The following is a 13,396-nucleotide window of genomic DNA, read 5'->3' as shown; positions in this document are numbered from 1 at the left end:
AAATAAATAAGCAGGCTGAGGCCTTTGGGGCTTACATTGTCTTTGTATCATTGCAGATATTCACATACAGAGATTACCTACCTCTACTTCTGGGCAACGAATTCTATAAACGGTTACCTGCGTATAGAGGCTACAATAAGAATGTGGACCCCTCCATCTCAAACGTTTTCTCCTTGGCCTTCCGATTTGGGCATGGTACTGTCCCACCCTTTGTACCCCGCCTGGATGAGAAATTCCAGAACTCTCTTCCCTTTTCCAAGACTCCACTTCATCTCACTTTTATGGCTCCATGGAGGATTGTGGCGGAAGGTAAGTTGGGTCTCTGGCTTAACCCTCCTGAGCTGGGTTTCTCTAAGATCCTGACCATTTCTTGAGAAATGAATCCAAGCCTGTTAAAAGCGCAGTCTATTGGAACTATCCAATGCTCCTAGAAACAATCATTTTTGAAGAACAGGAAATGAGCAACTCTAAATCTCAGACTTGATGTTGTTTTTCCTAAATGTTAAAATATTGTAAAAATGTTGTCATGGAATATGGGTCACGCCCAGCGGTGAAATGTAAAATTTGTTACTACCCGTTCTGTGGGCTTGGCTTGGTGGTGGTGGTAATATGACTGAGTGGGCGTGGCCAACTTTTTTTTTTTTGGTTACTTTTAAAACCATTTTTTCTACAACCTCTTCGGCTGAAGAGGTTGTACAAAAATGCTTTTAAAGCCTCTGACGATCCCAGCTGACTTGCCTGATCGGCAGAAGCTTTTATTCCTTTCAAAAACATTTTTTCTATAACCTCTTCAGCCGAACCACCTGCCTCCATTGCTACCTGATCGGGCGATCCGATCAGAACCGGGAGCATTTCACCCCTGGTCACGCCCATCTTTTAATTTAGCTTTTCCTGTCCTAAAGTAGAGGCAGGTTTGAGGCAAGCTGTACTATTTGCATAGCTCGTTGCTATCAATATGCCTAATCTCTGTAGGGTAAAGTCTTACAAACCCATCACAGATATCTAATGCTTTCTTTTCACAAGATAATAAACTCCACCAAAGTAATAATAATAATAATAATAATAATAATAATAATAATAATAATAATAATAATAATAATTTTATTTCTATACCGCCCTTCTCCCGAAGGACTCAGGGCGGTGTACAGCCTATTTAAAAACACAGACAAAACAATGATATAAAATTTAAAATAATTAAATAAGTGGCTCAAATTTAAAACCCCAATAAATTTAAATACCCCAATTTAAAACTATTGTGTTGATAGTCCGGCCTGGCGGAACAACAGGGTCTTCAATGCGCAGCGAAACACCCGGAGGTCGGAGATCTTACGAATTTCCGGGGGCAGTTCATTCCACAGGGCTGGGGCTCCCACAGAGAAGGCCCTCCCCCTGGGCGTCGCCAGCCGACATAACTTGGCTGATGGCACCCTGAGGAGACCCTCTCTGTGGGAACGAACTGGTCGGTGGGAGGCTATTGGTGGCAGAAGACGGTCTCGGAGATACCCGGGTCCTATGCCATGGAGTGCTTTAAAGGTGGTAACCAACACCTTGAATCGCACCCGGAAGACCACCGGGAGCCAGTGCAGCTCGCGCAGGAGGGGTGTCACATGGGCATAACGGGTTGCGCCCATAACCACCCGCGCAGCCGCATTCTGGACCAGTTGGAGCCTCCGAGTGCTCTTCAAGGGGAGCCCCATGTAGAGAGCATTACAATAGTCCAACCGGGAAGTAACAAGGGCATGAGTGACCGTGCGCAGGGCGTCCCGATCCAGAAAGGGCTGCAACTGGCGAATCAGGCGAAAGTGTTCTAGATCCTTCTAGTGTGGGTTAGAATGCAACAAGTGAAGTTAGTGAAGATGCCCCAAACCTGCCTGATGCAATCCTGCAGCTTTGATCCAGGAAGCATACACTCATTGCTAGTACCTGCCCAGTAAAAGTAAAAGTAAAACCCTGCCCAGACTTTCCCACCCCCGATACAAAATATTAAAAAAAAATCCTGGGCCCACCCATCAGTTTGACTTGCCTATATATGACATTCTCTAAAGCAGGGGTGTCAAACTTGATTTCATTGAGGGATGTATCAGGGTTGTGTTTGACCTCGGTGGCCTGTGTGGACATAGCCCAGAGGTGGGTTTCAGCAGGTTCTGACCAGTTCTGGAAAACCGGTAGTGGAAATTTTGAGTAGTTCGGAGAACCAGTAGTAAAAATTCTGACTGGCCCTGCCCCCCATCTATTATTTGCCTCCCAAGTCCCAGCTGATTGGGAGGAAATGGGGATTTTGCAGTATCCTTCCCCTGGAGTGGGGTAGGAAGGGAAATTTTACAGTATCCTTCCCCTGCCACGCCCACCAAGCCATGCCACGCCCACCAAGCCACACCCACAGAACCAGTAGTAAAAAATTTTGAAACCCACCACTGGCGTAGCCAGCTTGACATCACTCATGTTGGGGGTGCCTGTGTTGGCCCGAGCCCTCGGCCAATAAAAATGAAGCTTGGGAGGGCTGCATGTGGTCCTCCTGAGCTTCGTTTTCAGTGACCGAGGGTTGCAGGGGACTGTCACACCTGATAACGAAGCTTTGGTGGGCCGCACGCAGCCCTCCTGAGCTCTCTTTTCGTTGGCAGAGGCACCGCGGGCCAGTCCTTCACTGTTTCCAGAGCAGTCCCACGGGCCAGATTTAAGCACCTGACTTTGACATCCCTGCTCTAAAGCCTTGAGCCTTTAAATGCTGCTCATCCCTACTGCACAATGGAGAAATTTGCCTCCCCCGTCCCCCCACATAGGCTCACTGAAGCATAGAGCTGCCCTACAATGACATTTCAAGGAGACTGACATTTCTAAAGCAGGGGACCCACTGCCACCCAGAGGGGCTTTGGAGGCTTCTGCCACCAGGAAGAAGTGTAAAGAGGAACTGAAATCCTTGGGAAAACGCCTCTTTCAGACAATGGGTCTTGGTGGGCTGCCTGGGGGCAAGCAGAATAGGCAACATTTTCTAAGTTGATGTCCTCGTTTTCATGTCTTGTTGGCTGCTGCATTCCAAATTGTGGTTTGCATTCCTTTAATTCAAATGTGTATTAGAATGGATTAATTTAAACTATGTTCATATACTTAATCTGATGATTGTGCTACACGTATTACCAGTATGTAAATGTCACCAGTTTTCACATTACACATGATAAATTAACAGCTACTTCCGGAATGGCTCTGAGTCTCAAAGATTTGGGGAGCTCACTAGGACCATGGGGTCACAGATTATGAATTTTTGATGTGGACCAGGTTATTGAGTTCTAATCCTGTTTAGTCATGCCAGCATGGCCACTAGAGAGAGGGAAGATTAAAGTTGTAGCCTAAACACAAAGATAGATATATTTTGACCAGCTTAATTGTGTCAGTGTAATAATAAATCATAAGGCAGCTTTAAAACTGTTAAACCATGTATCAAATTCTTTCTTTCTTTCTTTCTTTCTTTCTTTCTTTCTTTCTTTCTTTCTTTCTTTCTTTCTTTCTTTTTTCCTTTTTTCTTTCTTCTTTCTTTCTTTCTTTTTTCCTTTCTTTTCTTTTCTTTTCTTTCTTTCTTCCTTCCTTTTTTCTCTTTCTTCTTTCTTTCTTTCTTTCTTTCTTTCTTCTTTCCTTTCTTCTTTCCTTTTCTTTCTTTCCACAATCCCCTCCCCTCCTCTCCTCTCCCCTCCCCTTTCCTTCTTTTCCTTTTTTCCCCTTTTTCTCCTTTAAGTCCTTGTTGACTGCTGCATTAGTTTCTGTACTTTTCTTGGAGATATTTTTTAGAATATTTTTGCCTAGGTTTGAAAGAGAGTGACCAACTCAGGGTCACCCAGCTACAGTAGAATGGAATTAGAACTCACCCGCACCTAACTGACTCTCCTCAAATGAGTATACCAGAGAGTTATATGTTGAATTTAAATGTAGAAAGCAAGCTATTCATTAAAAAAATGTCTAAAGCTCTGGAAGCCTTGGTTAGCAGATACTTTCCTTTCAGAGACCACTGTTGCTTTTCTCTTCTAGGTGGCATTGATCCCATTGTCCGTGGCTTTATGGCAGACTATGCCAAGCTGATGAGGCAGGACCAGATGATGGTTGAGGAGCTTCAGGAACGGCTCTTTGAACAATTGCACTATATTGGTCTTGATCTATCAGCTCTGAACCTGCAGAGGGGTCGAGACCATGGTTTGCCAGGTAGAGTGATTTATTGTAAAAGTAGATTTATCATTGTCCTTTGAATAACAATTTAAGAAAGGCTGTCCAGATTAACAGAATAACAGAGTTGGAAGAGACCTTGGAGGTGTTCTAGTCCAACCCCCTGCTCAAGCAGGAGATATACCATTCCAGATAAGTGGCTGACCAGTCTCTTCTTAAAAACCTCCCATGATGGAGCACCCACAACTTCTGAAGGCAAGCTGTTTCACTGATTAATTATTCTCACTGTTAGGAAATTTCTCCTTAGTTCTAGGTTGCTTCTCTCCTTGATTAGTTTCCATCCATTGTTTCTTGTCCTGCCTTCAGGTGCTTTGGAGAATAGGTTGAACCCCCGCCCCCTTCTTCTTTTTGGCAGATATTGGAACACAGCTATCATCTCAACCCTAGTCCTCCTTTTTACTAGACTAGACATACCCAATTCCTGCAACTGTTCTTCATACGTTTTAGCCTCTAGTCCCCTAATCATCTTTGTTGCTCTTTTCAGAATCTCTACATCTTTTTTATAATATGTGACCAAAACAACACAGTATTCTAAGTGTGGCCTTACTAAGGCTTTATAAAGCGGTACTAACACTTCACATGATCTTGATTTTGTCCCTCTGTTAATCTTGGAGTCGTAATGGACAAACACTTAAATATGAGCCAGCAGTGTTCAGCAGCAGCCAAAAAAGCCAATGCAATCCAAGATCCCTAGTTACTGCTATTGAGCCAGGCTTCACTTAATCTCTACCTGTACCTTTGGTTTTTCTTGCCTATGTGTAAAGCCTTTTCTCTACACTGAATTTCATTTTGTTAGTTAGCTCCCAGTACTCAAGTCTTTCAAGATCCATCTGAATCTTGAGCCTATCTTGTGGGGTGTTGGCTATTCCTGCCAGTTTAGTGTCGTCTGCAGATTTTATGTCCCCTGCTATTCCCTCATCTAAATCATTTATGAAGATGTGCTGGGCAGGGGTGAAATGCTCCCGGTTCAGATCTGGTCGCCTGATCCGGTAGCAAAAATCCCTGCGCCACCCCCCCCACCCCACCGCCCAGCTGAGCCACATGATCATCAGAGGCTTTTTTTTTTTACTTTTAAAAGCATTTTTTCTACAAACTCTTCAGCCGAAAAAAATGCTTTTAAAGGTTAGAAAAAAAAGGCTCTGATGATCATGCGGCTCAGCTGGGATCGTCAGAGCCTTTTAGAAGCATTTTTTTTACAACCTCTTCGGCCAAAGAGATTGTAGAAAAAATGTTTTTAAAAGTAAAGAAAAAAAAGTTGGCCACATCCACCCATTCACATTACCCCCCACGAAGACATGCCCACAGAACCGGTAGTAACAAATTTCATATTTCACCACTGGTGCTGGGCCTAAAACAGAACCTTGGGGTACCCCCTACTTACTTCCCTCCATGTAGATGTAATTCCATTAATGTACACATTCTTGTCTTCCTTCTAACCTAATAGCTTCCAGATCTGGGGGGGGGGGGGGACCATAACTCCCAGAGTTCTAAGAGGGCTAACTGATGAATTCTGGGAATTGCAGTCCCAGCATATCTGAAGTAGGAGAAGACTCTTTTACACTCTATGGGCATTTTTCCTTTCCTGTTACCCTACCTTGCCCTGCCCTGCCCAGACTCTATTGATATGCATGATTTCACTAGTTTTTAAAATAGACCCCAAATGAATCCCAGCCTGACAGAGATACTAAAAATATGCCTATTATGTAACACCATAATATGCCTATTATGTAAGATCCTATAGCATTCTGGAAATAATTGCGTGGGAAAGTCACCTTTTTTTTTTACATTCTTAAAAATACCGTATATACTCAAGTATAAACCGACTTTTTCAGCACATTTTTTATGCTGAAAAAGCCCCCCTTGGCTTATACTCGAGTGAGTAAATAAAATAAATGAAATAAATATTCAAAAATATTTAACCTACTGATGTCTCAATTAATGTAATTTTATTGGTATCTATTTTTATTTTTGAAATTTACCAGTAGCTGCTGCATTTCCCACCCTAGGCTTATACTCAAGTCAATAAGTTTTCCCAGTTTTTTGTGATAAAATTGTGTGCCTCGGCTTATAATCGGGTCGGCTTATACTCCAGTATAGAGGGTACATCAGATTTGTTTCCTCTTTTAAGCAAATCCAGCAACACAAGTAGGACCAGTTGCAACTAGGGATACCTGGGGAAGGGGAGTAAACTCAAGATGGCAGCTGTGAATATGCAAATACAACCCCACCCCCTTTTAAAATATGGGAACTTCCCTGTCCGTAATGATGATTTGTTTTTCCTTGTAGGGTACAATGCCTGGAGACGTTTTTGTGGCCTCTCTGCTCCCAGCAACGAAGCCCAGCTTGCTGTAGTCCTTCGCAATCGTAAACTGGCAAAGCAGTTCATCAAGCTTTATGGAACACCTGAAAATATTGACATCTGGATTGGAGCCATGGCTGAGCCCTTTGTCCCAAACGGGAGAGTGGGACCTCTCATGGCCTGTCTCATCGGAACTCAGTTTAGAAAACTCAGAGATGGAGACAGGTGGGCCTTTTTCAAATATATATCAAGAGAAAACCATATGCCACATTCAGATGGTGCCATGGATTTCATAAATATAATTGTTTTTGGTTTTTAAGTGATTGTGTGATATGGTAGTTTTAATTATCATTTATTTTATTTTGATCTTTGTCGTCTACCATGCATTTTGTAGCCGAGGTTGATGAGATTTGTCACTTGCTGAGCATCTTTTGACTAAGGTAGAAAGACATCTAATATATACATAGATAAATAGATAAACAAGCTTCAGATTTTCAGACTGTCTTGAGAGCTGAGCAAACAGTTGTGATTGACCTGATCAGCATTAGACTTCAGGATTTCCTTTGGCAGGATTTCCAGCTCCCTTTGCCTGTTTTCTCCTCTCTGTTTTCTCTTCCATGGCTTAAAGCAGGGCTGTCAAACTCAAGGCTCGCAGGCTGCATCTGGCCCATGGAAACAGTGAAGGACCAGGCCACGGTGCCTCTGCCAGGAAAAAAGGAGCTCGGGAGGGCAGCACGTGGTCCTCCCGGGCTCCGTTTTCGCTGACAGAGGCACTTTGGGCCGGTCCTTCGGTTTTCGCTGGCAGAGCGCTAGCAAAACAAACTAAAAACAAAACAAAAGGAGAAATGTTTCCCCTTTTGCATTTGTGCATGCAAGAAGGGACAGGAAAGGAGAAAGGGAAAGAGGAAAGACAAGGAAAAAGAAGGAAAGATGGGAAGAGAACAAGGAAGGAAAAATAAGGAAAGAGGGGAGGGAAGAAGAAAAGAGAAGGAAAAGGGAAGGAAAAAGAAGGAAAAAGAAGGAAAGGAAGGAAGGAAGGAAGGAAGGAAGGAAGGAAGGAAGGAAGGAAGGAAGGAAGGAAGGAAAGAAAGATTATAATGAGAAGGAGGGAGAATCTGAGGGAAGTCCTTCCTTAGCTCTTGGCCACCACAGGAACCCCCAACACGAGTGACGTCGAGCTGGCCACGCCCCCCTGGCTACACCCCTGCCTCCCCAGGTCAAACACAACCCTGATGCGGCCCCCAATGAAATTGAGTTTGACACCCCTGACCTAGAGCCTCCTCCTACAGTTATGCCTATTGTATTTTCAAATACAATGTACTTTTTATATTTTCAGTCAACTGAAATAGAACTAGGGCAGTGATGGCTAACCTTTTTGCCATCACATGCCAAAAGCAGAGGGAGCACAAGGAGGTCACGTGCATGCGTGCCCACACCCATAATTCAATGCCCCCCCTGTGCACTGCCCCCACGCATGCATGCGCGACCCCCCTACCTGCGCTTCCCCTGCTTTTGGCACACGACGGCAAAAAGGTTACTAATGGGCCCAGTAGGCCCCTTTTTCATCCTCCTCAGGCTCCAGAGGCTTTCTTGGAGCCTGGGGAAGGTGAAAACGGCCTCCCCCCCACACCCCGGAGGCCCTCTGGAGGCCGGAAACGACCCGTTTCTCAATTTCCGGTGAGCCCGGAAGGCCCAAAAATCAGCTGGCTGGCACACACATGCACACTGGAGCTGAGCTAGGGCAACGCTCACATGCCCACAGTTATAACTCTGTTATAGCTGCATGCAATCAAAAGCCGTAATAAAATATAGATGAAATACAAATCGGAAACCCCAAATGTGGAAAAGAACAACCATTCTAGCCCAAAGATAGACAAAGAACAGCCACTTACTTAAGAACCATGTTTTCAAGACTCTTTTAAACACAACTTAATTTGGGCCAGAGGAATTTTGAAGGGAGGGAGAGATGTTCTTCCAAAGCATAGATCAGGGGTCTCCAACCTTGGCAGCTTTAAGACTTGTGGACTTCAACTGCCTTTCTTGGAGGCAGAATTTCATGGAGGTTTTGCTGGTTGAGGAATTCTGGGAGTTGAAGTCCACAAGTCTTAAAGTTGCCAATGTTGGAGACCCCTGGCATAGGTGCTGCAATTGAGAAAAGTAATCAACAAGGAACAATTTAGGTAAACCAGGTTCCACTATCTTCCTGGCCTTTAAAGCCTGAAGGAAGATCCAGATTTTTAAGACTTTCTGAAAGGTCTTAAACAGATTTGTCGCCCCACTTGCCCTTCCTCCAGCAGCTGCCGGAACAGAGTGCCACACCAACCCACCTATTCCATGACCTTCCCAGCCCTAAGCTACCTCACAGGGCAGGCATCATTATAGAAAAGGCATGCCTCTTAGGCCTCATAGGATGACACTTCTTTATCAAACAGATCTGGAGCATGTCCACTTTGTAGTCCACAGATGTCTATCAAGTCTCCAGGGCCTGTGCCATGGAGGGCTTTAAAAGTGATGATCAGCACTGGAATTGCACCTGAAGAACTACTGGAAATCAGCTTAGCACATAACGTTGGTTCTAAGAGGACATACTTTGCTATACCCAAGCATTTGAGGACCAACTGCAGCTTCCAGATGCTTGTAGACTATTGAGAGCTTTATAGTCAAGTTGACTCTATACCAGGGCTAGGACATTCTGGTTTGGATTTTAGCAGTAATAATGACTTCTAACATTCTGCAGGACTCAAAGTTAGTATAACTACCATCTGTAAAACCATCACCTTATCGAAGAGTCCATTGCTAAGTAAGAGCTCTCCTGTTCCTCTTTTGGGTCAGCAGTGAACCATCAGTTCTAACTTGGAAATTGAATCTATTCATTTCTGAATTCATGGTGTTATAAACTCACCCAGGGGTCAGCAACCCGCGGCTCTGGAGCCGCATGTGGCTCTTTCATCCCTCTGCTGCAGCTCCCTGTTGTTGGTCGCCTCCACAATTGATAGGGCTTTCAGTTAGGACAGGTAGAGGAAAAAGGAAGCCGCGCTAGGAGGAGACTGTATGGTGGGGGAACCGACTTCCAGTCGGCAGAGGAAAAAGGACGCCGTGCTAGGAGATCCCATGGTGGGGGAACGGGACTTCCAGTCAGCAGAGGAAAAAGGATGTTGCACTAAGACAAGACTATGATGGGGGAACCGGACTTCCGGTCAGCTCCAAAATTGAACGGGGGTTTCCGGTTAGGACCTTTGTGGCTCTTTGAGTGTTTAAGGTTGCCGACCCCTGAACTAACCAAACAGGCTAAGGACAACGAGTTAAGTTACAAAGAAGTTAACTGAAGCTACAACTAACTATTCTTTCGGCACACTGTCAAGGCAGTCACCAAATTACTAACACTGAGGGTTTCTGATGGTCTCCCATAGAAATACTTCCAGGTACAGCCCAGCATAGCTTTTTATGATCAGCCAATATTATTAGTTGCTTCTCCCTGCTGTGACAATGTTCAGAAATGGTTTTCTATGATTAACCCTTCAGCTCTTGGCTCACTAAAGCATAATTTTTACTTGCTCAGGTCAATTTTATTATTATTTCTATTGTGATTCCCATCATCATTATTCATCTATTGCAACTTTTCACCTTTTTTTTTGGCAGATATTGGTGGGAGAACCGTGGAGTCTTTACCTCATGGCAGCGCCGTGCTCTGAGAAGTGATTCATTTTCCCGAGTCATTTGTGACAACACACACATCAAAGAAGTGTCCAGAGAAATTTTCCGAATGAACCGCTATCCAAGAGATTTTGTGAGCTGCTACAAAATCGAAAGTTTGGATTTGTCAGCTTGGAAAGAATAGACTCGAAACCAGAGCAGAAGGATGAGACAGGAAGTGTGGGATAGGACTTTGAGTCTGCATGGAGGACCTGGAACCCGGCTGACTGTAGCCCCTTTCTCTCATACTCTAAAACAGTGTTTCTCAACCTTGGCCGCTGGACGATGTGAATTCTGGGAGTTGAAGTCCACACATCGTCCAGCGGCCAAGGTTGAGAAACACTGCTCTAAAACATGAAACAGAATGATGCTAACCAGCTTCCACTGTCAAGGACAGGTCATTTTAGTACTATAAACTGGGTGCTGGGAATCAAATAAAATGGGGCAATTAACAGACCCTATAAGTAAATACATAATGAAATTGAGGCCTCCCTGTACAATATTGCATAATTGTTAGAATCCTGACTCATTTCCCCAACTACTGCATTTTCCTGAAGTGAAAAATATTTGGACCAGTTGTACTGAGTATTTCCAGATGGGAGCGGGGTGGGGGCCCCAAAAGGTCAGGATAACCATGCAGCCAAAGCCCTGTATCTTTTTTTTAATACATCAAGTGTGCAAAATTCTCAGCCCAACTCACCTCACAAGGATGTTGTTATGGGCAAAATAGGAAGAGGAAGTGTGTTGGATATGTTCACCACCTTATTTGTAAGAGTAATAAAGGCAGGGAGTTAAATAAATAAAATATGTAAGAAAAAGGTGAGGTTTTGACCACACAGTTGTAGGTGTCCTCTTGACTTTTTTGACCTCCTCCCCCAAGGATGTCTTGTTAGGAGACTTTTATAGAGAGTTAGTGCCTTAACTGAGCACTATTATGTTGTTGTCCATCAACTTTCCCACAGGAGAGGAACCTTCAACATAACTAAGTTTGTACTGGACAAGCTGATTCAATCTGAAATACATGCTACATCCTATAGGGTTCTACAGACCAAAACTAGCACTTTGATTTGTAGTCAGAACCTATTGGGAACTATTGCAGAGTCAGTACTGATGTTATGTGTGAATAGCGGCTTTCATCTGCCAACAAACAGGTTACTTCATTTTGCAACAACAGCTATTTTTGAGTAGTCTTCAATGATAGCACCATGTAAAGGGCATTCCAGTAATCTAATCACTATCTTGAGCTTCTGCTCCACAAAGCTATTTTGTTAGCCAACAATGAAAACTCAAACTTTGAATCAGATGCATTGTGTTAACTTTGACCCTTAAGAACAATCTGAATCAGGAGTAGATATTTTCATTCTCTTTAGAATAAGCTTTTTAATGGGGCTCTGAAAAATTTATAGACACGAAGCTGGATTTAAACACTTCTCTACAGTTATGAACACAAAGAACTGGCATTGGTTGGGCATCTTAGCACTGTCACTTATAAACTCTGGGTGTCGGTCAGTGGTGAGTTTCAAAATTTTTTACTACCTGTTCTGTGGGTGTGGCTTGGTGGGTGTGGCATGGCTTGGTGGGCGTGGCTTGGTGGGCGTGGCAGGGGAAGGTTATTGCAAAATCCGCATTTCTTCCCAATCAGCTAGGAATTGTGAGGCAGAGAATAGAGGGGGACGGGGCCAGTCAGAATTTTTACTACCGGTTTTCCGAACTACTCAAAATTTCCACTACTGGTTCTCCAGAACTGGTCAGAACCTGCTAGAACCCACCTCTGTTGTGGGTGTGGGCATATAATGTATATGGATTAACACCTGTTGCTTAAAATCAGTTTTGTATTCTAATAATTGCTTAGGCAAAGCTGGAAGAAAGATCTGATTATTTTTAAAGCGAATTGTTGATAGGATTGCATCATTAATAAAAATGGATGGATACAAAGGGCTGTGTCAATGCTTTTTCAATTCAGAAATATAAAAAGATAATTATGCCTATAGGCTGCTGTTTTATGTGGCACAATATTGTTTGGTTTATTCTTTTGGTTTTCTGTGAAATAGATCTCTCTAAAGCAAAATAAGTATTCATCCACCTTCATTCCTCTCCAGATTCAAACTTTCTGGATTAGAAGTGTGGAAATGAACACATATTTTTGTATATGTTTGATAAAAAGTAAATTCCTGGGTGAAATTTCAAGCATTTTTTTTTTTTAAATGCAGGGGATTACGGTATCTTTGTGCAGAGCCTTTCTTTTCACCACTGCTAGCATCCTTGTCTGACCTGGGGTAAATAACAAAGTTGTACATTCCACAAATTCTGTTCTATTCTGTCTCAAGAAGGGAATCGCAACAGTATTTCATGCACTCCACAAATAAAGAACCTTCTGTCAACCCTGGAGGCCATCTTTTTCTTTGGATCTTCAGGGCTGCCACACTTAGTGCTGTGGGAAAACGGGAGGGGGTTTGCATGGAGTTGGTGGAGATATATAGCCAGAACAACATTCCTTTCTCTGGGAGTCAAGGACGTTCAGCCTGCACCTGGAGAGGCGTGACTGGGGGATCATCTCCAGTTGGGACAGTGGATTGATTGGACCATGTGATGGACATGTGGGTGCAGGGGAAGGGACTTTGACTTTCCTTTAGGTGGGGAAGACCCGGGGGCTTTCATATTTGGGTTTTCCCAGATGTGTCAATATGACATCTCTAATAAAATGGGACTTTGAGGAATTGCTGGTCTTGGAGTCTTCATTGGTTGGGGGTGTTACTTGGAACCCTGACACCTTCTATAATTTGATTGCCTTGTATGTTTTGAAAAAGTGGACATCTTGAATATCACAGAGCGGCTGTTTTAATTTGGCATTCCTTTCTCATTGCTCCAGATTAAGCATAAGCAATGGCAGCAAGGGGAAAAAAGCTAAAGCAGGTTAAAGAACGCTTTCTCAAAAACAGAAATTCCAGGTTGCTGGCAGAACTTGCTGGGATGTTCTTCTATAGAGGAGAGAGAGAGAAAAAAACCAGAAAAATAGTTATGAATCTATTATAGGAACAAAACAACCAAGCTCAATAAGACCAATAGCTACTCTGGCATGTCTTCCACCCCACTCTATCCATTGTATTTCACCAAAATTCTCTCTTCTTTAAACGAAATGTTGAAAATTATTCTGCTTCATCAAATTAAATAGGAACTGGCAAAACTGAATTGCTG

The 13,396-nt window shown here is 43.5% G+C and overlaps 2 protein-coding genes across 2 annotated transcripts in view; one reads left to right on the top strand and one right to left on the bottom strand.

The window, feature by feature from the left end:
• The window catches only part of LOC117667550 (eosinophil peroxidase-like), a 38,404-nt gene extending 26,268 nt beyond the window's left edge, over nt 1-12,136 (top strand). Inside the window, exons 10-13 of the mRNA XM_034420992.3 lie at nt 57-309; nt 4,018-4,188; nt 6,496-6,733; nt 10,148-12,136. Of these exons, the coding sequence (XP_034276883.1) occupies nt 57-309; nt 4,018-4,188; nt 6,496-6,733; nt 10,148-10,346 (861 nt within the window). The 3' untranslated portion in view covers nt 10,347-12,136. The remainder of the gene's footprint in view (nt 1-56; nt 310-4,017; nt 4,189-6,495; nt 6,734-10,147) is intronic.
• An 885-nt stretch (nt 12,137-13,021) lies between these two features.
• The window catches only part of LOC117667551 (myeloperoxidase), a 32,376-nt gene continuing 32,001 nt past the window's right edge, over nt 13,022-13,396 (bottom strand). The window contains exon 14 of the mRNA XM_034420993.2: nt 13,022-13,179. The gene's annotated coding sequence lies outside the window, so the exon portion shown is untranslated. The remainder of the gene's footprint in view (nt 13,180-13,396) is intronic.

Source organism: Pantherophis guttatus, chromosome 1 (genome assembly GCF_059756535.1).
Source record: "Pantherophis guttatus breed Tessera chromosome 1, ASM5975653v1, whole genome shotgun sequence".
NCBI classification, from domain to species: Eukaryota; Metazoa; Chordata; class Lepidosauria; order Squamata; family Colubridae; genus Pantherophis; species Pantherophis guttatus.
The sequence above is the reverse complement of the archived record's forward strand: the minus strand, read 5'-3'. Positions and strand labels throughout refer to the sequence as shown.